General features: G+C 43.0%; 1 protein-coding gene across 4 annotated transcripts; it reads right to left on the bottom strand.

Moving 5' to 3' along the window:
* Positions 1-650: 650 nt before the first annotated feature.
* Positions 651-21,636, bottom strand: LOC101164206 (WD repeat-containing protein 26). 4 transcript variants are annotated; one of them, XM_023964316.1, is made up of 14 exons: positions 21,050-21,635; positions 18,071-18,170; positions 13,806-13,862; positions 13,428-13,564; positions 11,857-12,005; positions 9,208-9,376; positions 8,110-8,248; positions 7,893-8,033; positions 6,418-6,537; positions 4,561-4,706; positions 3,954-4,032; positions 3,752-3,881; positions 2,461-2,673; positions 651-1,013 (listed from the first exon to the last, which is right to left on the bottom strand). In XM_023964316.1, exons 1-14 carry the CDS (start codon positions 21,304-21,306, stop codon positions 991-993), a joined length of 1,860 nt encoding a protein of 619 aa, XP_023820084.1. In that variant the 5' UTR covers positions 21,307-21,635; the 3' UTR covers positions 651-990. The 4 variants fall into 4 exon arrangements, with proteins under 4 accessions (XP_023820084.1, XP_023820083.1, XP_023820081.1 ...); XM_023964315.1 differs by having other exon boundaries at positions 990-1,013; positions 2,428-2,673; XM_023964313.1 differs by lacking the exon at positions 651-1,013 and having other exon boundaries at positions 1,701-2,673; positions 21,050-21,636.
* Between the last annotated feature and the right edge of the window lie 3,409 nt (positions 21,637-25,045).

Below are 25,045 nucleotides of genomic sequence, written 5' to 3'. Positions count from 1 at the left end.
AGGCTCCAGGAGATCATTGACTGAAGCCTCTTCGTGGCACATCTGGACACTTCCCAAACATGGTTTCGACCACGTCAGAGACGGGGTAGGAATGGAGGAGCTGCAGCTCCATCCTCGGATGGTCATGATGAACTTCACATCTTCCTCAAGGTTGCTGGGAGTGTGTCCGCATAGCCCCCCCTTCCTGCAGGCAGCAGCACAGAGTTGAACCTGTGTGTGTGTTGGAGCATCTTCTGAGGGACTCATGTTCCCGGTGCATTGAACGCAGCATGCGGTTCAGGTTAGCTCCAAAACTTTATTGAGAAGACACAGCTTTCCAAAACAGCCAATCAAAACGCAGAGTTTCTTGAAGGCAGAAAATGGGTCTAAAGCGCCTGGGGTGGGGGGTGGGGGAGCGTGAGAGAGAGGGGGGGGTTTAACATGCATCATCCACATGGTCCCTGCAAACTGCCCCCTCTCCTCTTATGGGGGGGGGGTCTGAAACTGTCAGTGAATTCTGCAGCTAAAACACTTCTAACAGAGATCACAAACACCCCCCTCCCCATCTGGTAAAGGAGAGTAGAGGGTTGAGGGTTAAAAGCTGCAAATCTTTTCAGCATTAAAAAAAAAAGGTGACCCCCCCCCCCCCCCCCCCCCCCCCCCCCCCCCCCATGATTCTGACGGTTCATCAGACGGCCAACAAGATGCAGACAATCTTCAGGAAGCAGTCAGGGAACAAATAAACCGAGAACACAGTACTGGGCTGGTTCTGTCAGCCAACACAGGTCAATAAATACCAAATAAGAATAAATAAGGGGGGGGGGTTGGTCCTGCAGGGTTCTGACAACAGGAGGGTGGGTCAGCTTCACCAGCCGAACACAGTCATCTCTGTCGCACGCTGAAGCCGAGCAGTTGTCCAATCAGCAGATTACCAGAGTCTCTCCACAGCCTCCATGCGGGCGGGGCAGAGGTGGTGGGTGGGTGTGTGTGTGGGGGGTGGGGGGGGGGTCATCAGCTGTCCATACTGCAGCAGTCTGGGTAGGCAGAAAGAAGCGTATTCAGAACGTTCACTTCAAGCATCAGAGCCAAACACAAATGTTAGAAGGAATGAATGATGTCTCCATGGAAACCCAGTGAGCAGATGTTCACACAGTGCAGGAACTAACAGAGAAGATTTGCAATTAACAAAGGATCTATCATCATAGATGGTCAACAGAACCATCATTTCAGTATTGATAGGATAAAGCAGGAGCCAGGCTGCATCGTCTCTTTCAACAAAAAAATATTAAACCTTGAAGGCCCACTCTGATGAAAACTGTGTTTGTGTTGTTGCTTTTTTTACATGTTCTTGTGGCTTTTTCTCATAATGGAGGACATGTATGAAGAAAGTTCATCTTAAGATAGCATTTCTTAATATTTCTTTATTCAAACTGTGAACTGGGAGCAGACGAAAAAATGCTGTTGGAAAGAGAGTTGATTTATGACATGGCTTTGCTCTGCTGGCAGAAAAGCTGCCAACATATCATATATCTATTGCTTAGCATTTCTACTGACTCATATGAGAGGGTGATCATGCTCACACGACAAAGAACGTTCATAATTGGTTCAGAGACGGAACGTAAAACAAAGTATTACCTAAATATATAGAATACTTTTTAAATTCACACTGGGAAGGAATCGTTTCTCATAAATAGCATGTGAGTTTGGTTACCCCAAGTACCTCTTTCTTTCTTTCTTTCTTTCTTTCTTTCTTTCTTTGTTTGTTTCCCCCTCATCACTAGCTGAAGCTGTCCAACCAACAAATGTTCTTTTCCGAAATTCAGATAAAACACAGGTTGTTGTTTTGGTCTGGAAAACGTCAGAGATTCACTTGGGAACAATATGATCACATTGGATGAAATGAAACTTAAACACAGGCTAAACTAAATCTGTCGTTTCATGGGACAACCAGGAAGGCATCGAATCGGCTTGTTTATAACTTGAACAACTTGAAATAAATGTGATGAATTAATGAGGATTATCAAGGGTTTAGTTAAAAAAGGGTAGTAGAGCAAGACTGGTTATTCTGACAAATAGAATGACTGAGTAATAGCTGTTTATTTTTCTGTAGAAGTCAGAGATTTTAGCCTCTGATGTTGGCTGTTATTTGTTTGGAGTCATAGCTGGTCTGCTATGAAAGTCAAGATAGTAATGTTAATGTTTGATTTGTCTTAATTTGCTAAAAGATGCTCACACTGACACCTCAATGCATTTACCTGGAAATTCAGGCTGGAGCACTAAGACACAGGATTGCGCCCTCTTGTGCTTGCTTTTTTTTTTTCTATCGTCATGTCCATGGCCAACATCTCTTTGAATCCATCTCTTTACATCCAACAAAACAAGCAAATTTTGGACCAGAACCAAACAAAATACTGGAGTCTGGGAAACGACCTGCAGTGACCTGCTCACCTCTACAAACACACTCACTCCGACTGCACTCACTGATGTTCACGCTCGCATTGCCGAAGCCCTCCACCTCCTCCACATCCAGGAAGGGGGCGGGGCCCCAGATTCTGACGGTGCCGTCATCAGAGGCGCTGGCCAGCAGACCGGGCAGGATGGGGTTCCAGCTCACACAGTTGACGGTGCGAGTGTGGCCGGTCAGCTCTGCGATGGGAAGTTCGCTGCGGCGATGCCAGATGTAAACTTTATGGTCTGCCAAGAGACACACAGCTTACCGGCTGCTGCGTCGCTACAAGAAAAACCTAGTGGCTCCACTTGTAAACACCCACACGCATACAGATGTGCTCATAAGTTTACTTACCCTGGAAGAAAGGATTTCTTGGTCATTTTTCATAGAATATGAAAAACTTTGTTTCCACTCATAGTGATTGGGTGAAGCCAATTATTGTCCAAAAATTCTGTTTACCCTTTTTAAATCATAATGACAACAGAAATGTCCAATACGACCAGGTTCAAAAGTTTACTCACCCTGACGACTTTCTTCTGAAAACATGAACACAAGGCGATACAAAAGGATTTGAATGACACCTAAAGGTAACTATCCTCACCAGAGACTCGTTTGTTTGTAATCAGTGTATGTGCACATGCGGTCTCAGAGTTTCTGGGCATCCTTCACCCACTGCTGCACTGACATTTCTGGATCCTGAGCCATGATCCAGAAAGGAAAGAAAAGGAAAGGACAGGACAGGAAAGGACTCATGTTCCACTTCTTCATCAAAGTTTGTCCACTGCTTACTGGCGTTATCAGTTCATTGGATATCTTCTTGTTTCTTTCTCCTGTTTTGTACAGTTCACTTACCTTTTCCAAAAGATTTTTTGACGGCTGTTTAGTTTTCCTTTAGCTACCGTTCTAATCCTTTAATATCAGCTTGAGTTCATGTTTTCAGAAGAACGTCATCAGGGTATGGAAACTTCTAACCTGGAATATTTGGGAAGTTTCTGTTGTCATTATGATTTAAAAAGGGTAAACATAATTTTTTTTGACAATAAATGGATTTACCCAACCATTCACTATGAGTGGAAACAAAGTTTTGTGAGGTCATTCTTATTCTATAAAAAATGACAAAGAAATCGTTTTTTCCATTGTAAGTAAACTTATCAGCACAACTGTACATACACATGTGCACACAAATGCACAAACATCCATTCAAACACACAACACACACACGTGCACAGGCTGGAACCACAGTTCCAAGCTGCTCTTCTTCCTGTGCGCTTAATTGAAACTCATAACTGAACACAGTAGAAACTAAACGTGCTGTTGTCTTGCCTTCACTGCCACTCGCTATGAAGTCTTCATTGTGCCCTCCAAAGCAGGAATGGATGGTATAGAAGCCCTGAGTCACTCCCTGGTACTTCCTCACCAGCACCCTGTCCTGCAGGTCCCACAGATGGACTCCCTGCAGACAGGACCATCAGCTGTGCTGCCTCTGTGCCTGGTACAAGGGGGAGATTGTATAGAAGGTGCTCACCTGAGTTGCAACGTTGAGGAGAGCTAAGCTCCCAGTCTTGGAAATAGTGAAGGACATGATGGGATGGTCTTCCTGCACTCTGAAAAAAAAAGGTGCATCAAATCAGCACAGTAAGAACCAACACGGTGTTTTTGCTTGATGGATAATTCCATCAAGCAACTGTTCAGGTGCTTTGACTGCAGTCACAAAAGGTTTTCTTAAGCCTGATAACGCCGACAAAATTCTGTATTTGTCTGACGCATCAATATTCTGTTTAAAAGAAAACAAGTTCTGCTGCTGTATGACCTTTTCAGGTGTTTTCTCTGCCAGGGTTGATCCATAAAATTTTTTATAACCTTCACAAATCTTTAGAAACTAGATGTGAAAATGACTGATGCCCAAAGATTGTCCTCTATTGAATTTGCCTCGTACTTGTCCATTTACATTACTAATCACATCCAGTGATTAAGAGTGAGCAAAAGTCCATCATTTGACAGAGTGAGACCCTGAGGTTGAGCTGGACCTTTCTACATAGTTTTGTAAAAATCTTGGTTAAATGTGCTGGCTAACTTTACCATAAGACGTTTGTGAGTTGGTGCAACCTGACTCCAGGGTGAAGAGAACTCACATATTTCTGTCGGTCAGGTCCTCGAAGTTGTACCCTCGGATGCGCTGGTGAGTGTCGGATGCGAGAACGGTCCGGCCATCGCTCAGACAACCCAAACACTGCACTCGAACTCCCTCCCAGGAGTCCAGCAGGTTTCCATCAAGATCCTGGCAGTGACAGAATTAAGGATCCAGCATCATGGTCCTGACATCAGGCTCTGTATTTCTGTCTCCTGTTCTAATAGACTTATGCTAACCAAGGATTTGTACTTAGCTGAAACAACCAAATAAGGCAGAAGTTATTTTTCCATGTTGTTAGAACAGGGGTGGGCAAACTACGGCCCTTTTTAGAGCCATTATGCTGCTTTTTTAAAAACAGCGCACCCTGTTCTGTGTCCTGATTGGCTGGAGACCCTGTCCATCAATGTCCTCCGTGCCGGGTCTCCAGTAGAGAAACGCGGAGCTCTTCAGATCTACAGAAATCTGTGATCGATCAGATCTTTGTTTTCATTCTAAGATCCTGGACAAATTAGGTCCAGGTCTGTGAAGGTTTGAGAATTTAAACAGGAGACAAGGATGAAAATGTTCATGTCTGTGTGAGAAAAGTGTAGAAAGTGGTAATGAGGAGTTTTACTGCCATAAACATCTGTAATCAGACTGTGGATTTCACCGATCATGGTTATTTTTAGAATGTAACTCCTGCAATAAATGAGGAACTCTGTACTGCTGAAAAGGTAACACAGATATATGCTTAGCTGCAGCAGAAGTCGTAGAAATTTGCTTTTTTCATTATTACTGAATGAGAAACAGACGTGTAGGACACAGCAGCTCAGTTTTGGTGCAAACTGTGAGACTTTGAGGAGCTGCAGCCCTCAAAGTCTCAGTGGGAAAATGACGGGAGAGGATCCACTATTTATTGGTTTTTCTTTTTATTGGATCAGTATGTTTTTTCCTGCGGAGCCAGTTTAGCTCGTGCTGGTTTGCGGCGCTTTCCGTCCGTGAAACTAGGGTTGGAATCTGGGCTGCTCACTATTCCCTTCTCTGCTTCTGTGCTGGTCCCAAGCCCGGTTAAATTGAGAGGGTTGGGTCGGGAAGGGCATCCGGCATAAAACGATGCCAGGTTAACCATGCGACTCGTCCTCGAAAGAGAGGTTGTTTCGGTGTGGCGACCCCTGATGGGACAAGCCGGAAGAGGGAGAGTATATTTTCTTGACTTTTTGTCTTTGAGTTATTTGGTCTCTTTTTATTTCATAGTGTTATTTATTTTATTAAAAGGATCATGACTTATTAAAACTTTATTATAGGGCTTTACAATAAAAGAAAGATAAAAGAAGTTTAAAGAAATAGAGTTCTTGTGGCCTCACAAGAAAAAGTTTGGGGACTCTGCTCTAGCGTCTATGTGGTGTTTGAAGATTTGTTGTTTTTCCTTCTTCCTATTGTTGAAACTCCACATGAACGCAGCATTTCTCTAAGTTTTACATGAGGTAAATCAAGCCCTTGGGGCAATTGGCTCTAAATTGAGCCAAATTTTTAACCTAAAAACTCTAAAATGCTCTGGTCCGGCCCTTCTATCCAATTTTAGAACCCTATGTGGCCCGCCAGTCAAAATAATTGCCCACCCCTGTGTTAGACGAAGCTTCAAAGTAACACATTGTTTAAATACTTTAATTGTTTTGCATTTCTGTGGTCAACAAACTATTTTTCTAAAGTCTTGAACTACTAAGGTTCTGAGGAAATCAACACACAGAAATGTCCAAAAAAAGGTTTAACATTCACTTTCCCTGTGAGGGCTGAACTATGAAGAACTCATTTGAACACGAACCAACAGTGAGCTAGTGAGCGATGTGAGCTAGTGTGCGTGCTGCTCTGGAACACTCACACACTGGTAGAACTGGCCTCTCTGCCCACCGGTGACGAAGCGTTTGCCATCAGGGTTCCAGGCTACGCAGGTCAGGCTGTCCTCATGGGATTGGCTCATCTTTGTTCTTAACTCCCCCGTCTACCAAAGGAAAAACACACACAAAGGCTGCATGGAACTGAACAACTTTTATAGGCCATCAGCATTTCTCTTTCAGACCGCTGCAGATTGCACTTAGTTTCATTTGAAACACTTTTTCAGCTTCTTTGCCTCATTTACAACAAGGGAAGTACCATTTAATAAACTCCCTGTCTTGCATTGTTTTCATTATACACTGCTTGAAGACAGTTCCATGTCTGTTCTAAAGCCCTAGTCACATGCACTCGGACAGGGGTTGACCCGTACGGGTGCTGCAGGTTTTTGCGTTGTCTGGGCCCGTAGATGGTTGTGGAGAGGAGCGGCTGAAACGATCCACACGATCCCTTGAGAATCGTGTGGCCACCTTAACGGACATCATAATAACAGAACATACTTTTGTTGTGCGTGTGGGAAATATATTGAGACGTTTTTTTAAGGCAAATATAAGTTGAACCCACTTGTGACGTACAGGTGATGCTGTTGTAGAATGCCTTGGAGCCAGACTCTAGTTGTTGGTAAGTTGCGCGTACTGGCTCCATACTAACCGTGCAAATGCTGCATGCACAGGGTGTGTAGGTGAAACTTGAGAGCCCATAAGAATCCCGCAGGATGCTCACGCAAACAACACTGATTGGGTAATTTCCTAATTTCTAACAGTCAGGCTACACGCAAGGAGCCCACACTTATCCTAACTAACAGGCTCCTTGTTCCGCCCACAGGATTCGGGGGGGGATTGAAAAAAAATGAAAAATCTGGGACACACATGTGTCTCACCTACTTAACCCTTATGTGTCGTATTAGTGCTCACTGTGACCTGTTGCCTGTAAAACAAAAATGTGTACTAATATTTTAACTCTATGGGCTCACCGAGCGGTCTTGACCTAGATATTTCCTGCGGGCCACTTGCGTGCCCTATACAGGTTTGCCCATTTTTTGCCCACAGACAGCCCACAGGGCAGGTATAGCTAAGACTTAAAGCTTCTGCACAGGTGGATTGTACAGGAATTAGTTATATTTGAGTAGATCACCTTTTCTGTAATTTCCCCCTAAACCACGTACATACGTCAGTGCCTGCAACTTCCATTATCCTGACGTCACAATACATTTACCAGGCGCCCAAAATGGTCCAATCCATTTTAATGACACCCTTTAAGGTGGCCGGACAAGCCTCAAGGGAGCTGTAAGACTCACCTGCGCACCCTTTAAGGTCCAGCCGCTCTGGTCTATGACCCTGCTTGGGCCCAAGCAATCTAAGAAACCCGCAGCACCCATACGGGTCAACCCCTGTATGTATGCATGTGACTAAAGCTTAAATTGAAGTGGAAATCAGGAGAAACAGAAAGTGTGCTAAAATGCACCTGTACGTTCCATAGCCACAGCTCTGAGCAGTCATCAGGCCCACAGGCAATAAGGTAGGTGTCGTCAGGACTCCATGTCAGGTAGGACACACCGTAGGCATGGCCCTCCAGAGTCCTGATTTGCTTCAGCTGCTGTGTTTCCTGTGAGAGCACAGAGCCATAAGCTACACAGACATTTTACCCTCAAATTTGGGAAAGTCAGTTAGGGATCACTTACCATGTTGACCTGCCACACAATGACTGTAGTATCTTTGGAGCCTGTGGCCAGCTTTGTGCCATTGTTGGAGAACTTGCAGAACCAGACTTCATTGCAGTGTTCTGTCAGAATCTGCTGCGTGTAGCAGGGAAACTGTTTCCTACATACACAATGGCATGAGGTTACAATGGTTTCAACAGAAAAATTCAAAATATGTTCAAAGCAGAAAAGACACGTTAGACAACTGCTCTGAACATGCACACAAACCTGTGTGCATGAAGACTTAAGAGGGAGCTGGATGAATCTCAAAAATTGAAAAGACCGGAATAATAATCTACAAACTGTCTACTACCAGGAATATTGTTTTTTTCAAGTCAGATTATTATTATTACACCTGATTGAAGTGAGTGGTGGATCACAAAGCAAAGTTAGGACTGATGACTGACTGGACTAAGGGCCTCTTACATACTACTAGTACAACAAAAATCAGCTGATTCCAAGTCAGTTCTTAGTTGGTCAGACTCTGTGCTTCCAGATAACAGACCAACATTACGGGATCTAACCAGTGTTCACGCAGCTGATCACATCTTTCAAGAAAGGAAAAATGGAAAGTGTTCCGGCCAAACTCGTAAAAATCCTTTAATGTACTGTTCTTGTTCTCCTAAACTTGTCCCGACTCCCTCAGATGTCTGTTCATTAACAGGCAGAAAGAACTGTTTTGTATTAAAGGAAAATATTCAAATTCAGTTTATAAATTATTTAGCTGGGATCAACTACAGTGTGAGGCTCAACTTACCATTGATTTTCAGAGTAGCTATACACATGCAAAGGCATTTGTGATCATTTTAATGTTGGTGTGAGTGATGCCTGGTATTGGGCCACATTCACTGTCCCAAACCATCAATGTTCAGAGGGCCAAAGTTTGTGAACAGTGTTTTAGACCCAAAAGAGCTCTGGTACTTGTTAAAATCCAGTTTAGAACCACAAACTAGTGCTGAAACGGCTAATGGACAATTTTTGGTTCAGTATTAAACCCGCTGGGTCAGAAGGCATAAGAAGTCAGAGGAAACTAGACCTTGAAAGCCTCTGAATCTGAAGAAACCCAAAGGCGCTCCTCACCGACTGCAGCTGTGGTCCAGCAGCAGTGACACCGAGTCCAGCCCTCCATCCAGCCCTCCGTCCAGCTTAGTGTTATGGTACAGGCAGTGCTCTCTCTGCAGCTCCACAGCCTGCTTCAGCAGCGTGTGCAAGCGACGTGGAGGCAACATCACTGACGGTGGCAGGTACGCTGCACATACACAGAGTTTAGCAGATAACTCAACATGTGACCCTTATGTACTGCTGACTAACTGGATAGATTTTCACCATACAGAAGATGAATCCCCTACCCCACAGTGAGTCTGTTTTATTGGAAGGTCTTTCTATTAAAGCCTTAGTCACACACTCCCGCATGGGTCGGCCCATGTACAGGCTTTCGGGTTGTCCAGGCCCGTAGAGGGTTGAAGACCAGAGCAAATGCATCTTAGGGTGTATTCAGAAAATCCTTTTGTCTGTACCCAGTCTGCTTAATTTGGTCCCAATCGAGTCCTGAACCTTATGTTTGGCCCGTATTCAGACTGCCGTAAAGCAAACTTTCCTGTCCCCGACCACTGCTTTTTTACAAAACTCCTGACTTAAGGTCCCTTCAGTCATTGGCCAGGAATTACAAGGGCAGGGCAGTGCAACTAGAGGCAGAAGTTATAGAAGTCCTGCGCTTTGCAGTCCTTGATGGGATAATTCACTGATTCAAACTTCAACATTAGGTGCAACCCCTTTTACTTGCTTTTTTTTGGTACGGTTTAGTCATCCTGCAGGGCGGTTACCGGCAGGAAGAGCTGAGAAGGTACACTGATTAGTGTTTATGTCATATATTATCGGGAAAACAGTGAGAAACAATGTGGATCACATTCAGTTGTTTTAACGAGCCTGCATTCATCTGATCGTATTTCAATGAGTTGCTGTGTCTCATCGTTGTGGTGTTATGGCATTGTATTTAAAAGAGTTCTGTTGAGAAACTACAAGGTTGTTTTTAGGATGACGTCACAGCAGTGCTGGGCAGAAAAGCATGTAAGAAGCGTTTTCAGGTGTAGAAAAATAAAAGTTCTAACAAATGAACAGTTGAAACCCTTTTTTCTGTCTAAGAAAATGACAATCTTTGCTTTACATTTGTCGGCGGCTCCTTTTTGCTTCTTTCTTACTTTGCTTACATGTAAGAATGTAGCCATGAACACTGGCCACGGTGACCATTTTGGTTCAGTTGTTCCGCTCGGAGAATGGATTGTATTCAGACTGAGGAAACTCAGAGCAAACCGAAGCTCAGTCTGGTTGGAAACGAACCGAGAACACCTCTTAAAATGGGTCAGAGAGCGGTTGCTGGTCCCGGGCCAGGGTCCAGGTTCACTTGGCTGAATTCAGACTGAATATATATTTACTCCATGTTTGCGGATTCCCGGGTGTCTGGTCCCTAACCCCTACGACTACGGGGCAAAACTACATTTGCCACGACGAAATTAAAACGTTGTAATAATGACCCTGTGTTTTTGACACTGTTGCCGGTGAGATAACAGCTGGAGAAATGGGCAGCTGAGAGGATCATCGGTGCCCCCCTCCCCTCCCTCCAGGACATCTACAGCACCCGTCTCACCCAAAAAGCCCTCTGCATTGCAGATGACCCCACCCACCCATCCATCCCACAGCTCCTTCAGTCTGCTGCCATCCGGGAGGAGACTACGCAGTCTTCAGGCCAGGACCAGCAGACTCAAAGACAGTTTTCTCCACCAGGCTGTCAGTAAGCTGAACTCTCTCCCGGCCCTGCCCCCCTTCCCCACTTGTTGCCCCGTTGCCCCCCTGCTCTGCTGAACTCTGACACGCACACGTCATTCTACCTCATCAGCAATGAACTGCACCTTCCACCAGTTCACTGGTGCTGTAAAAAATGAAGGACAATACTACAGTCACTTTATTTTTTTCTCATTTTTAGTCATCACTTTATTTTTTTCTCATTTTTAGTCATCACTTTATTTCTTTATTCTATTTTATTCTGTAATTTGAAGTTAGATTCCCCGTTTAGACTGGAGTTTGAAGAGAAATGGAATTATGGAGATTGACAATAAAGTTTACTTTGACTTTACTTTGAATATGAGCGAGTGTCTGCTGAGCTTGTTAAGGAATCTTAATATCAAGTGTTACTGAACGTTTCTTACTTGATTTGAGCAGTGAGATTTAAAATTCTGTCTGGAGGTTTGGAACTCCTAAACGTTTCCAGGCTGTTCTCACATGACAGCTACAGTTGGATACGTGCCTTGCATTGTTTGGTGCGTAAATGTTATTCAGAGGGACAGCAGATGGAGATGAGCTCAGAAAACTCGAATCTAGTGCACAGCAGTGATGAATGCTGCTGCACAGGCTCCCTGTTCATAAGACTTTACCAACGTCACAAGTGTGTGTAGCTTACGTTACCCTTACAAGTACTGCCCAATGTACCGACCACACACATGACAATCATATGTTCCATTTTCATGACGTCATTTAAGGTGGCTGCAGGAGCCTTAAGAGAACTGCAAACCTTGCTCCCCTTAAGACTCCTCTGTACAACCCTCCACCGGCCCAGACAACCCAAATCAGCAACCCCGTCCAGGCCAACCATACGAATGCGTGGCTTTAGTAAATAAACTGAATTAAAGTTGGAAGACAGAGGTATAGATGTGGTCATGAGCGAATAATGCTTACGAAAAGATGCAAAAGGCTGGAAGGGGGCTGGGTTTGACAGACTGCACTCACTCTGCAGACGGTCCAGCAGTTTGGTTCTGGACGCCAAACCTTTCCCCTCCCACTCAGCTTTGGCCCGCAGGTCTTCTGCATGGCTGCACATCAGGTACCTACACAATACACAGACACATTAGTCTCACTGTGAGAAGCCCCCTCATTCATCCAGACCTTTCTAAGAAGTGATGATCTTGCCGATGGAGTTTGTGCACATTTGAGCGCCGGTAAAAGTTTTATATTTTTGTCCTATCCTGTTATTCAGGCTGTTTTTAAACAACTTTCAGTTGATCCATGATTTGGTAGAGACCAAACCTCTAACCATCTTACTGTCACGCATTCCTTAGAGCTTTTTAAGCTGATAAACATTTTAGATACACCTTAATTTACACCTTACTTTCTGTCTTTGTCCCTTCAACAAGAACAGAGCTCTGGTCAGTCCAGCAGGATTACACCCCCAAAGTATAGTAAAAATAAAATCAAAACTGATCTTTCAGACCATCTTTGCCTCCTTTGACATTAATTACAATTACGACACTGAGATACAGATTGTCATCTTTTCTGGACATTTAGTTTCATAAGAATCGTTATTCCAGTGTGCCAAAAAAATTCAGAACTTCTTGTTTTTATGTTCATGTTGCACTGAGACAGTCATACTTGTGATCGGGGAGATCCCTGAGTGTGAGATCACCTGATACAACGTTGTTCAGTAAGACAAATCTGCCATTCTCTGGTACCAAAAGAATATTTACACAGATTTTGACCTGAAAATGAAAACCTGACAAACACACAATCTCTCTTTGCTAGGGTCCACAGTCCAGGATCAGAGATACTTGTTAATTGCATCTGTTAAACATGCAAAATTATCTTTGTCCCACATAAAAACATTCCTAGCAGAAGGGGAAAAAAAGTTGGACTGTTTGCAACGACATGAGTATGAATGAACACAAGAAACCGGCTTGTGTGCATCTATTTTTAGCACGTCTGAAAAGCAGCTGGTAACTGACACAGCTTGATGCATAAATGGTTGAAGTCTTTTCTTCTTTGTTTTGCTCACACTTTACCCAGGGGGTAACCTGGCTAACAGGTTGAAGACTGGTGGACAATCTTTACGTTTACCAAATGAGCTGGTGGTCAACAGATTTTTAGAGTAGTTCCACAAAGCTGACAGTGTTCTTGTCCACTTTGTTTAATGTCGTGGTGATCTTAGTTTCTGTTCATGCAGACTCCAAACTCACCACTGCTTTGTTAGCAACGGTATTCTCAGCAATTCCTCAATGAAAAATGGATTTTTACTCCTGTTTTTAATTCAGTCAGCTTTCTTGGTTTATCACTTTCAAATACTAAACAACTAACTGCTTCTGCAGCCAATTCCACACTTTTTTACGAGGGATCTTAGTGTACATTTGAGATTTTAAACTAGATTCTGTCATGATTTTACATGTTTAATTTTGAAATTAAAACGGTTTCCTCCTCTGAGTTTACTGCTTTTATCTGTTGTGTGAAACAACAAGTGGCCTCCATTTCTGTGGACTGACCCGCTCAGGATGTGGATGCGTTCAGTGTTAAACTTCAGAGGCGTCAGCTCGGCTCGCAGCACCTGCAGAGCTTCCAGGACTTTCCCGTCTTCCAGAAACTCCAGGTACTTCTGCTGCAGGAGCAGAAACTTCATTCTCTGTGTGGACAGAGCAAAAGGAATTTGGAGGCAGCAGCAGGTAAATCTGTGGGAAACCAAATCATGCTTCTCAAAATGTGGCCATGTGCTTTCATTCAGGCCAATCCAACGTCCTAAAGATCAGTTCTAGAGAAAACAGATGGAGTTACAAAGGTGCATGTGCACACATTCTGTATCTGGGCACTAATCTGTTAGTAATGACAGCAGCTGCTCAACAATGCTTTAACCCAAACACACTCACCACAACGGCACTCGGAGAATGCATCAACGCCTTCAGCTCGTTCAGGTCACTGTCAGCCTGCAGAGGGCAAGAGCAGAGCTCAACACAACCAGTTCTGCTTCACACACAATCCAGAGCAAAACACAAACCCACAACAAACTTGCAAGCACAAATGGGTACCACAACAAAACACTATTTATGGTTTTAAATATGAGCATTAAGCTGCACTTTTAATTTTTCTTTAGTACTAGGTAAATGTAAAGATCTACTTTGTTACATTTAAATGCCTTAGACACAACTGCCCTTATGGGTGGGTATGGACAGTCTACAGGGCAAATCTTTACGGGGCACACAGGTGGCCCACACTAAAAAAATGGGAATTTGGTCCAGAAAGCTAACAGCAATTCAACATAGCTGACCAATTCACATCTGTATCTGCTGTCAGCTCTTCATTTGTTTGATAGAGTTAATGTTTAAACCTTCAGGCTTTTCTATAAACTTTAGTTTACTTTGATTTATCTGCTTTGATGTGTTACAGGTCATGACATTTTGAAGGAAGTCATTTAAACCTAAAATCTACAGTCTTTTGCTTCTTTCTGGCATTCACTAAAGGGACACCTACATATAAACATCTGACAGGATTACAAATATTATACCGTGTTCTACATTAATTTGGTCTTCTTCGATTGCTGGGCTTGACTGTTCTGTCAACCAGGAGTTGGTGTTTGGCTCCTCTGAAGTCTCTACCAATGCCCTTCTGTGTGTTGCTCATGAATTGACCCATGTGCCTATTTATCTTGGTTGCAATGATGCCTGACATGAGCTTCCATGTTGTGGACAGACAGGTTATTGGCCGGTAGTTGGATGGGACTGCACCCTTTGAGGGATCCTTCTGGATCAGGATCGTTCGCCCTTCCGTTAGCCATCGGGGTGAGTCCCATCCCTTAGCAGCTGGTTCATTTGTGCTGCCAGGCGCTCGTGGAGTGCGGTAAGCTTCTTTAGCCAGTAGGCCTGTATCATGTCAGGGCCCGGTGCTGTCCAGTTCTTCATACCTGAGACTCTTTCTTGGATATCTGCAACTGTGATGGTTACTGGATTCTGTTCAGGGAGGTTGCTATGTTCTTTTCTCAGAGAGACCAGCCACTGGGCATTGCTGTTATGTGCTGTCTCTTTCTCCCATATACTTTTCCAGGACTGTTCAGTTTCCAGCCTTGGTGGGTCTGCTCGGCTGTTCTGACCCTGCCACTGAGCGTACACTTTTGCAGGTTGAGTTGGGAAGAGCCTGTTTATCCGTCTGGCTTCATTGTCTCTTGTGTACCTCTTTAGGCAGCTGCTCAAAGCTAGGAGTCTTTGTTTGGCAGTTTCCAGTGCTTCAGGTATGGGCATCTGGCGGTATCTCTTAGGTACTTGCTTTCTCATTGTACCTCTTTGAGCCTCTGTCAGCTTACTCACATCCCTCTGAGCTTCCTTTATTTTGGCCTCTAACCATTGCTTCCATGGTGGGTATTGTTTCCTTCCATGGTTGCTCTTATAGCCAAGGATCTCAAGAATCACTGCTGCTGAAGTGTAAACCAGTTCATTGGTGTCTGTGATTGTTGTGGTAGGAATTGCCCTGTCATGAGTGTGAGAGGGGCGTTTTTATATATATATATATTTATATATAAATAAAATTTCAAATTCCATTAAATGTTTTTCCATATTCATTTTTGTACTTCTTGAACTCTCATATGTCTAAGTTTGAGGCTGCTAATATTTTCATTTTTATAGCATTGAAATGAATGATGCAGTGTGGACTTTTAAAATTTATTGTTAAATTGTTTAACATGACTCTGACTTTCACTTTAGTTAATGCAACAGTTTACTGCACTAGGGCTGCTAAATAACCTCGTCATACTCTCCCTCCCTCATGGTGCAGAAAGAATTAAACATAGTAGGACAAAATAACTCGGCAAAACACAGTTAAACAGCTAAACAACTAAACACATTTGGTCAAAAACCCACACTTAAACCCAGTTGTAGTTTTATTTACGCTTCCATAGAATTTATTAAACACAAAGAAATAGATATTAAAAAAGATTTTTTGTGAAATGCAGAATCCATGGTTTGTATTGACTGTCATATTTTGTAACGGTTATTTAAATGTGGGACTACAACAGCTGTAGTCTTAAAGCGAGGAGATAAGGACACGTCAAAACTTGCATTACTCAGAGAAAGAGTAATGATATGGGGGATTTCTGTGAAGTTTGTTTCATCAATAAGGAATTTTTGTCATGTTTTTTAGATTATTTAGGGTGAGTTTCTGAGAAACTGCTATTGTTTGTCTGAGGTGTTTGCTTGTATTTATTGACGGTCCCTGCCTGCATCTGCAGCTTGATATCAAGACAAAACTCCGGCTGGAACTCGTTTTCTGCATCACCTCAGACAAAAATAAACAGTTCTTCCTGGTCAATGGAACTACATCCAAGGTTTTTCTCTAAAATGTTTATGGATGAAGTGAGCAGGAAGAACAAAACAGACTGGTGATGTCGTGAAGAACACGTAAATAAAAGGGTTCACGTCTATGACAAGGACATGTTGTGGCTTCTCTACTTGTAGTTGCAGCTCATCTTAAAGTTCTTATGACCTGATGAGGTTAGTTAGTTTGAGATTCTTTGCTTTTCTGGTTCTTAAAAAAAACAAATAACAAAAATTACAGAAAAGATTTGAAAAAAGATCACCTGTGTTTTGTTCTTCTTCATAAACAAGATTTTTTTTTTAATTGAATGCAATGCGCTTCCATAGAATTAATTAAATACAAAGAAATAGATACTAAAAAATATTTTTTGTGAAATTCAGAATCCATGGTTTTGAATTGACTGCCATTTTTTTTCATTTAAATGTGGGTTAGAAGCAAGTTCAAATGATAAGAACTAAGTCTCGCGCAATTTTTATTTAATGATGCAACTCCAGAAAAACTTTAATGACTTATAATCGATCCCCCACCTTCCATTCCCAAATGTTATGCACACCAGTTAGTACCAAACAGTAGCCGCGGTTACATGTGCATAATATCTTTGATCAGATCAAAGATCGCATTAGATCGCATTACGAAAAACGTAATCCGATAGTAACAAACATTTACACGCGCCACACTTTCGGTCGGAACAAATCAAATCAGCAAATCAACAAATCAGCATGCGCAGAACTCTCTGAAAAACTGGAAACTACCATAGAAGAAGAAATATTGAGTTCTGTTGTAAACAAAGAAACCTGCACAATAGAGTGAGATGATCTAAACGTGATTTTTTCATTGCTGTCATTATTATTAAGGCTTAGGATTAGGCTAATACCTGCCAACAACCACATTTAGCCGTGGATGCTATCAAAATCCATGCGGCCAATGCCGAAGTCTGCATCTTGACTGAACATATGTCAGGAATAACATCAGCCTTTTTATATTTCTGGACACGATTGGGAACATGAATTCATGTTCATGTTTCCAATTCAATTGAAATTCAATTAAATTCAAATGACTGTTCACACGGTTTCTCAGGACTGTGCAGCATTTCTCCATTCAAAAGGCGCCTCCGTTAGCTCACACACCGTCCCAGAGGTGCCCCGCTGCTCGGAGACACGGTACTCCCGGGAGACAAGGGTCTCCTCAGTTCGGCAGCTCGCTCACGCAGAGCGGCGGGATGTAACACAGCGCCCTCCCCTGCCCGCGAACACAAAGCTCCGAGTCCACCTGCTCTTCTCAGAGACATGTTTTGCTCGCGTGGAGCAGGCGACCGGTCCAGTTTGCGCTCCAAATTCTCCACTGGAGCGCCAGACCGTCTATGCATGACGCAAAGCCAACGCAGTAGTGACCCACTATATGAATAAACTGTTTAAATGCACCACGATCGGATAGACCATCAGCATAACACACCTACCTCAATAGGAAAAGAAATTCTGATCCAAACGAGTCTGATCGGGGCAGAGTATTCCGAACGGCGTCTTTACATGACGCATTTTTGTTCTGATCAAGCGTTCATTCCAATTACTTTTGTCCATGTAAGCACAGCTAGTGCAGTTCCTCCAAAGAACACTGGGGGGCAGGTTGCAGCAGAAAGTTGAGTCCCATATTAAAAAGTCTAACTATGACCAAAAACACGATAGTTATAGTTACCTTCTCGGAGTTAGTTTCTTTGTTGATATTATTTTATTGATATTATATTACTGATTTAGGCTTGTCAGAAAGTAAGTGGTTGTCAAGCGGCTGATCGCTGGAAGATTTTTTTTGGCAAGTTGAGGGAACGCTCACTCACCTTGTCCCACTCTCCATCCAGAACGTGGTTCCGAAACTTGGTGGCAGAGGCATGCTCCAGGCGGCAGCCTGATTCCTTCATCAGTAGGTCCACGGTCTGACTGCAAACGCAGACACAGGTGAGGGTTACCCCCAACAGGTGACTATAGGAACAGAGGAACTCTGACTGAGGCAGAACCTCACTCCCAGTGGACAAAAGCAGGGACTGCACAAATACAAAAAAGTCTCTTCTTTTAAGTCCAACTCTGATTCTCTTTTGATCCACTGTAAAATTGTTCAGTGGTCTTTAAATTATGATGATGTTGTTTTTAGACAAAATATAAAACAATATGTTGTTTTCTAATACATAGTTTGTGGGCGTGACCATTGGCATGTAATTGGCATGTAGTGAGCCTTCCCTCATTTCCCATTAACCCTTTGTTTATGTGCTCTCCCGTAAGCTTACAGCCCCTCACCACCCTAAGCTAACATTAGCTGTGCAACAAAAATGGTGACCAATATTGCAGCTTTCCAGCCGTACAGTATTGATCCAGATTCCAGCTCAGACGAGGAAAACAAAGACATATTTGTTTGTCTGCAAGTGGATGCATCAGAATGGAGCAGAGCAGGGAGCTTGTGGCTCCAAGCGTTTTCAAATGTAGTAGCGGTTCTAGGCACGGGCCGTCCGGGCGGTGGCCTGGGGCGGAAAACTGAAGGGGGGCGGCACCGGCGGCTCAGCCCTTGTAAAATATTATATGCACCACTATTGGTTTACTTATGTCACAGTTTGTGAGTTTGTAACAGCCTGAACCTGGCCGCGCCGCCGCCCTCGCCCCGCAGCTGTGCGCTCTCCTGTCTTTGAGAAGTAGACACAAATGTGTGTGAAGAAGAAGGGAGGGGGCGCGGGGGGAGCACGGAGCGCCACCGCGTTTGCGCATGCGCAAAACCTGGCGGGCTCATCTTTCAGGGGAGGCGACGGTCGCGGGCTTGATGAAAAAAATAAAAGTAAAAACTGCGACTGCGCCGTCATGTAGCGAATCAGCGCCCCTGGCTATAGCTGCACGCGCTCCTGCTGGAAATGTGTGAAGAAAGGGGGGGGGGGGGGGGCTGCGGGGAATCGGTTCAATTGTGGGACGCTTCCAAATTAAGTGGCTAGGTGGGGACAAGGGCGGGGGTTTGAATCTACTTCATCAAACCTTTTTATAAGTCAGTCATAAGGTGACATTCTATAACCTACACTTTAATAAAGGTATAGAAAATATATTCTGCTTTTTGGGTTAATTTTGTGTGAAATGCCCAAATAAAAAAATGGCAACACAAAACAATGCTGTCACTAAGGTGACAGTTGGTTCAGTCGACGGACTTGATGTCTTCTTCGTGACGTGAGGACATTTATGCCAAACAAACGCCAAAAACATCTAAAATATGGAGAAAAAAAGGTCAAAGCCATCTGGTGCCCAATTTAGAAAGAAAAGAAAAGAAGAAGAGGAGAAAAGAGATAAAGAAAAGGGTAAGTCCTCACAGCTTGATGCATGTCTTTTCTAAATTCTAATGCTACCTGCCCTACAACAACGTTGCCGATGAAAACTTTATTTTGGTCGATGACCAACACTGAAGTAGGCCCAAATGTTGCAAATAGCGTCATTTTTTTTTTTTTTTTTGGATTTTATTCTTAAAAATTTGCTCTGCCTTAACTTGTAACATTAGTTATGATTCATGTGTCTGTCTGCTCTGCTGTAACACAACGGTTTTGTTGGGTTTTGCTGTTGTATACTAGTTCATAATGTTAAAAAAGCTGTGATGGTTACACAGCATGCTGCTGCTGCCATAAGATGCTAATGGGGCAAATAATTTGAGATTGGTCTTAAATTTAATAATCGTTTGTGGCAGCCTAAACGTTTTCCCAATGTTTTTTTGACATTTAACTGGGGATTTAGGGGTTAATTTTGAGCCTGCATATGAAGTTTATTTTTTATTTGTTTTACAAATGTGGGATTATATTTTTAGCCAATAGAATTTCCATAAATCTGAAGGTAGTTTTAAAAATGAATATTTACCATTTACTGCAAATCTATGGGGACAAAACATAATTCAACAGGTCATAACTGAAAATTTTCCAATCAAAGGATTGAAGACGGAAAATATGAGCTAATTTTTCTTCTCTGAAGTAGAGATCGATATAGAACATGACAATTTAAATTTCCAATTCATAAATGTTTTTAAAATATTTATTTTATATTATTTATTTAATATTGATTTAATATTTCTTAGCTAACTGTATTTTTGCCATGCTTATGGTCTTTTATTTTTGTGTTCTGATAACTATTATAATGCTGTTCAGAATTCTGACATCTTTTGTATCCACTTCTTAATTTCAATGACAATATAACATGTCAGTTGACAAAGACAAACAAAGTTCTGTTGTGACTATGGGGGGGGGGGGGCGCCTGGGGAGGGTCTCGCCCGGGGAGTAATTCAGGGTAGAACCGCCACTGTTCAAATGTATCAACTGCTCCTGATTCACAACAATTTGAAAAAAAGAGATATGCAGAAAAGCTCATTTAAGCTTGATTTTCCATACAAATGTGCTCCATTAAGTGAAATAAGCTACAAAAGCTTGAGAAAAACACCAATTTTTAAACACATTTTTAATGAAGTGGGTATTTAATTTGAAATAAATATGTTTGTATTTGTAATTTCCCTGATATAAATATAATTTTCTAATCCCAGTTTAAAACACAAAAATAAACTGGGGGAAACAACTTGGACGGGTTCAGAACCAGAGCAGAGACACTTTCTGATTGTGTTTTGTTTATTGTTGTTTTTCTACATCGACACTAAAAAGTGTCACCATCCACATCCAGCGTGTTTGGTTCTGCCGGGTGTTCAGTGGCTAGTTCGGGCCGCTGGTTCTGGTTCGGACAGGAGGACTCCGACCTTCCCCCGTCAGCGCTCAGACCTGCGGCGGGAGGCTGCGCTGCTCCTCCGCGCCGGTACTTACTTCAGCCCAAGGTCGTGCAGATGCTGCCCGATGAGCCGGATGACGTCCTCCTCGGACTGAGACAGGTGCTTCTTCTTCCTGGCGCCCGCGGCGCCCTCCGACGCGGCGCCGTTGTTGACGGCGGAGCCGCCGTTGTTGACGGCGGGCAGAGGTCCGTTGGAGTGAGCCGCTCCGCTGGAGGACGATTCCCCGTTCGGAGCGCCGTTTCTGCACGACACGTCAGACTCCCGGTTCTGGGCGGCCCCGTTGGCCTGCATGCTATCCGGCCCACACGGTGGGGAACCACACGAACGACAGACAAACCACCGGTTCCGACCCCGTAAGGCCCACTAACCCAGAAGCAGCAGCCGAGTCGACCCGCTCCCTGAGGCCGATTCTCCGGCGTCACCAGCGACGACAAACCGGTTTTCAGCACGGAGGACAAAGGAGCGCGGGTCGGTGTCACTTTCAGAGAGGCATCGTTCGGGTTCCGACGGGGGGCAGGCGCTGTCAGAACCGCCAGCTCCGGTTCCGCTTCGTCTCGTTGTTGTTGTTGTTGTTGTGTGACAGCTGCAGCCTGGTTAGCCGTGCGCACTGACGTCAGCGGAAACGTCTGTACGTACGGTGCACGTGCCGCTTGGCCAGCAGGGGGCGCAATTCAGTTAAAAACACAGTTCTTCCTCCAGAGTTCGTGTTGGAAAATAAAATTAAAGTAAAGTAAAGTAAAGTAAAGTAGTACAATACAACACAACACAATATGATATAGTATAATGTAAAGTAATATAAAATAAAAACCTAAACTGATTTTCCACCCCTTTCAAAAAGGTTTATTTCATTTTCTTTTAATTGAACAATTACAATACAAAAACATTGAACTCATTGAACATTACAAGACAAAGATTGACATCATAAATCTTTCAGAGAATGTTTTCAAACATGGGGAACAAATGCTGTGCATAAACAACATAAAACTAAACTAATAAAATAAAGATCAAACTGATCAGAAAGGGGCAAAAAGAATAATTTTTTCCTCACGTATGTAGAAACAATAAGGAGGTTTTACATCTATAATATACTGTTTTTATTATCGTAGTACATAAATGGGATTTAAGAAAAAAGGGGACAAACTGAACTAAAACACAACTGGAGAAAAAGGGAGAAAAAATTAGATGAACTAAAAAAAAGGTGGATGAACCTAAAAGTAAATACGATTTTTTTAAAAAAAAAACAGGATTAACTTATTATAAACTGAAATAAAACTAAAGTAAATTAGATAAAATAAAATGACCGAAAAAATATGATCAACCCCAAAAATGGAATGAATTGAAAAACAAAAACAAATTAACTAAAAATTAATCAAACAGACAAAAAGGGGACAAACTAAAAATCAACTCTGTCCTTTTAGTGGTTGGACTCTATAGAATATATATATATACACTATATACAATACTATAGTATTTTGAAGTTGCTTAAGGGGAGAGATGGTCAGCTGCAGATGCACCAGCTCCTCTGCCAAGTGTTGGAGTTCTCAGCGGTGGACAAGATGGACATTTCCCTTAACCTTTGGGCCAGATAGGTCTCAGACTGTGGTACTGCTTTACAGTCACAGTCCCCTTTGACACAGTCACATACTGATGGCGGCTCTGCTGCAGATCACTGGCACCAACCTTCCACCATGGACAAGGTGGGGTTCAGTGTCTTGCCCAAGGACACCTCAACACATGGGCGTGCAAGGCGGGAATTGAAAATGCAATATTATGATCAGGGGTCGACCGCTGCTCCGCAGCCACAGGATAGAAGAGCTTCTTACGGAAATACTGCATGAGGGATAGAACTGTTGCTTTTTTGTAGGAGAATACTTACTTCTTCACCACTGTACACATACATTCTTTAAAATCCTAACTTTCAGACATTTCTATTCATTATTTTTTTTAACGTTTTTGGCTCCCTTTGATCTGATCTAGCTCTAGCTTTGCAGTCTGGACCTCGGTACCTTCAGAAGCAGCTGATCAGCTGATCTGAGTCACCGGGCTGGCGAGTAAGGAGAGAGAAGTTCAGAGAGGTACAGTGGGGCAAGATCATGTAAAGATTTAAAAACAAGTAAAAGAATCTTAAAGTGAACTCTAAAATGCACAGGCAGCCAGTGGAGCGAAGCTAAAATTGGTGTGATGCGGTCTCTCTTACGTCCTCCAACCAGAAGACGGGCAGCTGCATTTTGAACACATTGAAGACGTGAAAGAGACGACTGGCTGAGTCCAACATACAGAGAATTACAGTAATCCAGCCGGGACGTGATGAACGCGTGGATTACTGTTTCAAAATGTGCAGCTGTTAAAAAAGGTTTTGCCTTAGCAAGTTGGCGAAGATGAAAAAAAGCTTCACTTCACCACTGAGCTTATCTGCTGATCCAGCTTAAAATGACTGTCTAGTTTAAAACCCAAGTTAGAGACAGTTGGTTTTAAAAAGGTAGTCAAGGGACCCAAATCAACTAGGGACGGTTCACTAAAATCATTCAGTCCAAAAACTAAAACTTCAGTTTTATTTTCATTAAAACTCAAAAAGCTTAGGGCCAACCAGTCCTTAATGTCCTGAAGACATGACCGGAGCTGCTTCATGGAGAGATTTTTTTTTTTTTTAACAGCAGATAGATCTGGCTGTCATCAGCGTACAAATGAAAAGAAATGCCGTTAATTCTGTTACCCTAAGGGTAACAGATAAAAAAGAAAACAAAAGTGGCCCTAGAACCGATCCTTGTGGAACCTCATAAGACACCTGAGTTGTGGTAAATTCAAAACCACCCAAACTGATACACATGGTTCTTTCTGCAAGGTAAAACTTAAACCGGTCCAGTGCAGTACCTCGAATCCCCACTGAGTTCTGGAGCCTAGATATTAAATTACTGTGGTCTACAGTGTTAGATCAAGCAGAACCCGCACAACATAGTCTCCAGCATCATTAGCCAGGTGAATGTCATACCTGACTGTTAGTAATGCCGACTCAGTACTGTACAAGGACCTAAAACCAGACTGGAAGACTTCAAGAATTTGATGTTGGTTTATGAAAGCCTCTAGCTGCGAATAGACCACTTTCTCCAATAGTTTTGAGATGTAAGGAATCTTGGAGATGGGTCTAAAATTAGCCAACACAGTACTGTCCAGGCTGGGTTTTTTAAGTAGAGGCTGAACTGCTGCATTTTTAAAAACATCAGGGGCGACACAAGCAGCCAGACCACTGTTGACGATTATAAGGGCTGTCTGTGCAACGCTGGGGAAAACCTCCTTGAAAAGCTTGGGAGGGATGGAATCTAGGGGAGAACCTGATGGTTTACTCTGACTGACCAACTCGTTTAAAAATTGAAGAGACACGGGCTCAAATTCCCTGAAAATGCCTGAGCAATAAACACAGGTCAAAGGGTCAGAAGAAGGGAGAATAATGCCAGCCCTTATGTTGGAAAATTTATGGAACATTAAGAGCAGAATCGATCATTTTAAAAAGCACCCGTGGGTTATGCCGATTAAAAATAATAATATTGGACAGGTACTCTTTTTTTTTTTAAGCCTGTTTTACAGTGTCCTGATGAAAGTTCCAACAGTTCTTCAGGATTTGTGGTGAGATTTGTAATTTGTCCTTCTTCCAGCAACGTTCTGCTTTTCTACAGGCCCTCATGAATATTAAAATCTCCAACAACAAGAACACGATCATAAAATGGGATAATTTCAGCTAAAAGAGAAATCCTTCACTAAGTGTTTGCTGGAATTTGGGAGGTCTGTAAACAACAGCGCACAGCACTGGGTCGGACCTTCCCACCTCAAATAAAGTCAGTTCAAAGCTGGAATATGATGATCACAGACAGCATTGGTTGCACTTAAAACCATTTATGAAAACAGACGCCGTTCCTCCTTCCTGTCCAGACTTCTGCGGGAAGCTTAAATAAGAACAACCTTCTGGTACAAGTTCTACTAAAGTACTGCACTCACCGGGACATGCCCAGGTCTCAGTCACAAAGAGGAAATCCAG

Source organism: Oryzias latipes, chromosome 16 (assembly GCF_002234675.1).
Source record: "Oryzias latipes chromosome 16, ASM223467v1".
NCBI classification, from domain to species: domain Eukaryota; kingdom Metazoa; phylum Chordata; class Actinopteri; order Beloniformes; family Adrianichthyidae; genus Oryzias; species Oryzias latipes.
This window is presented reverse-complemented; position numbering and strand designations above follow the sequence as displayed.

Coding starts and splice junctions, on each gene's coding strand:
- LOC101164206 (XM_023964313.1), bottom strand. CDS start 21,306: ATGCAGGCCAACGGGGCCGCCCAGAACCGGGAGTCTGACGTGTCGTGC. Junction 12,006..13,427: donor CGCATCCACATCCTGAGCGG/GTCAGTCCACAG, acceptor TGTATTGTGTAG/GTACCTGATGTGCAGCCATG. Junction 4,033..4,560: donor GACCTGACCGACAGAAATAT/GTGAGTTCTCTT, acceptor TTTTTTTTTCAG/AGTGCAGGAAGACCATCCCA.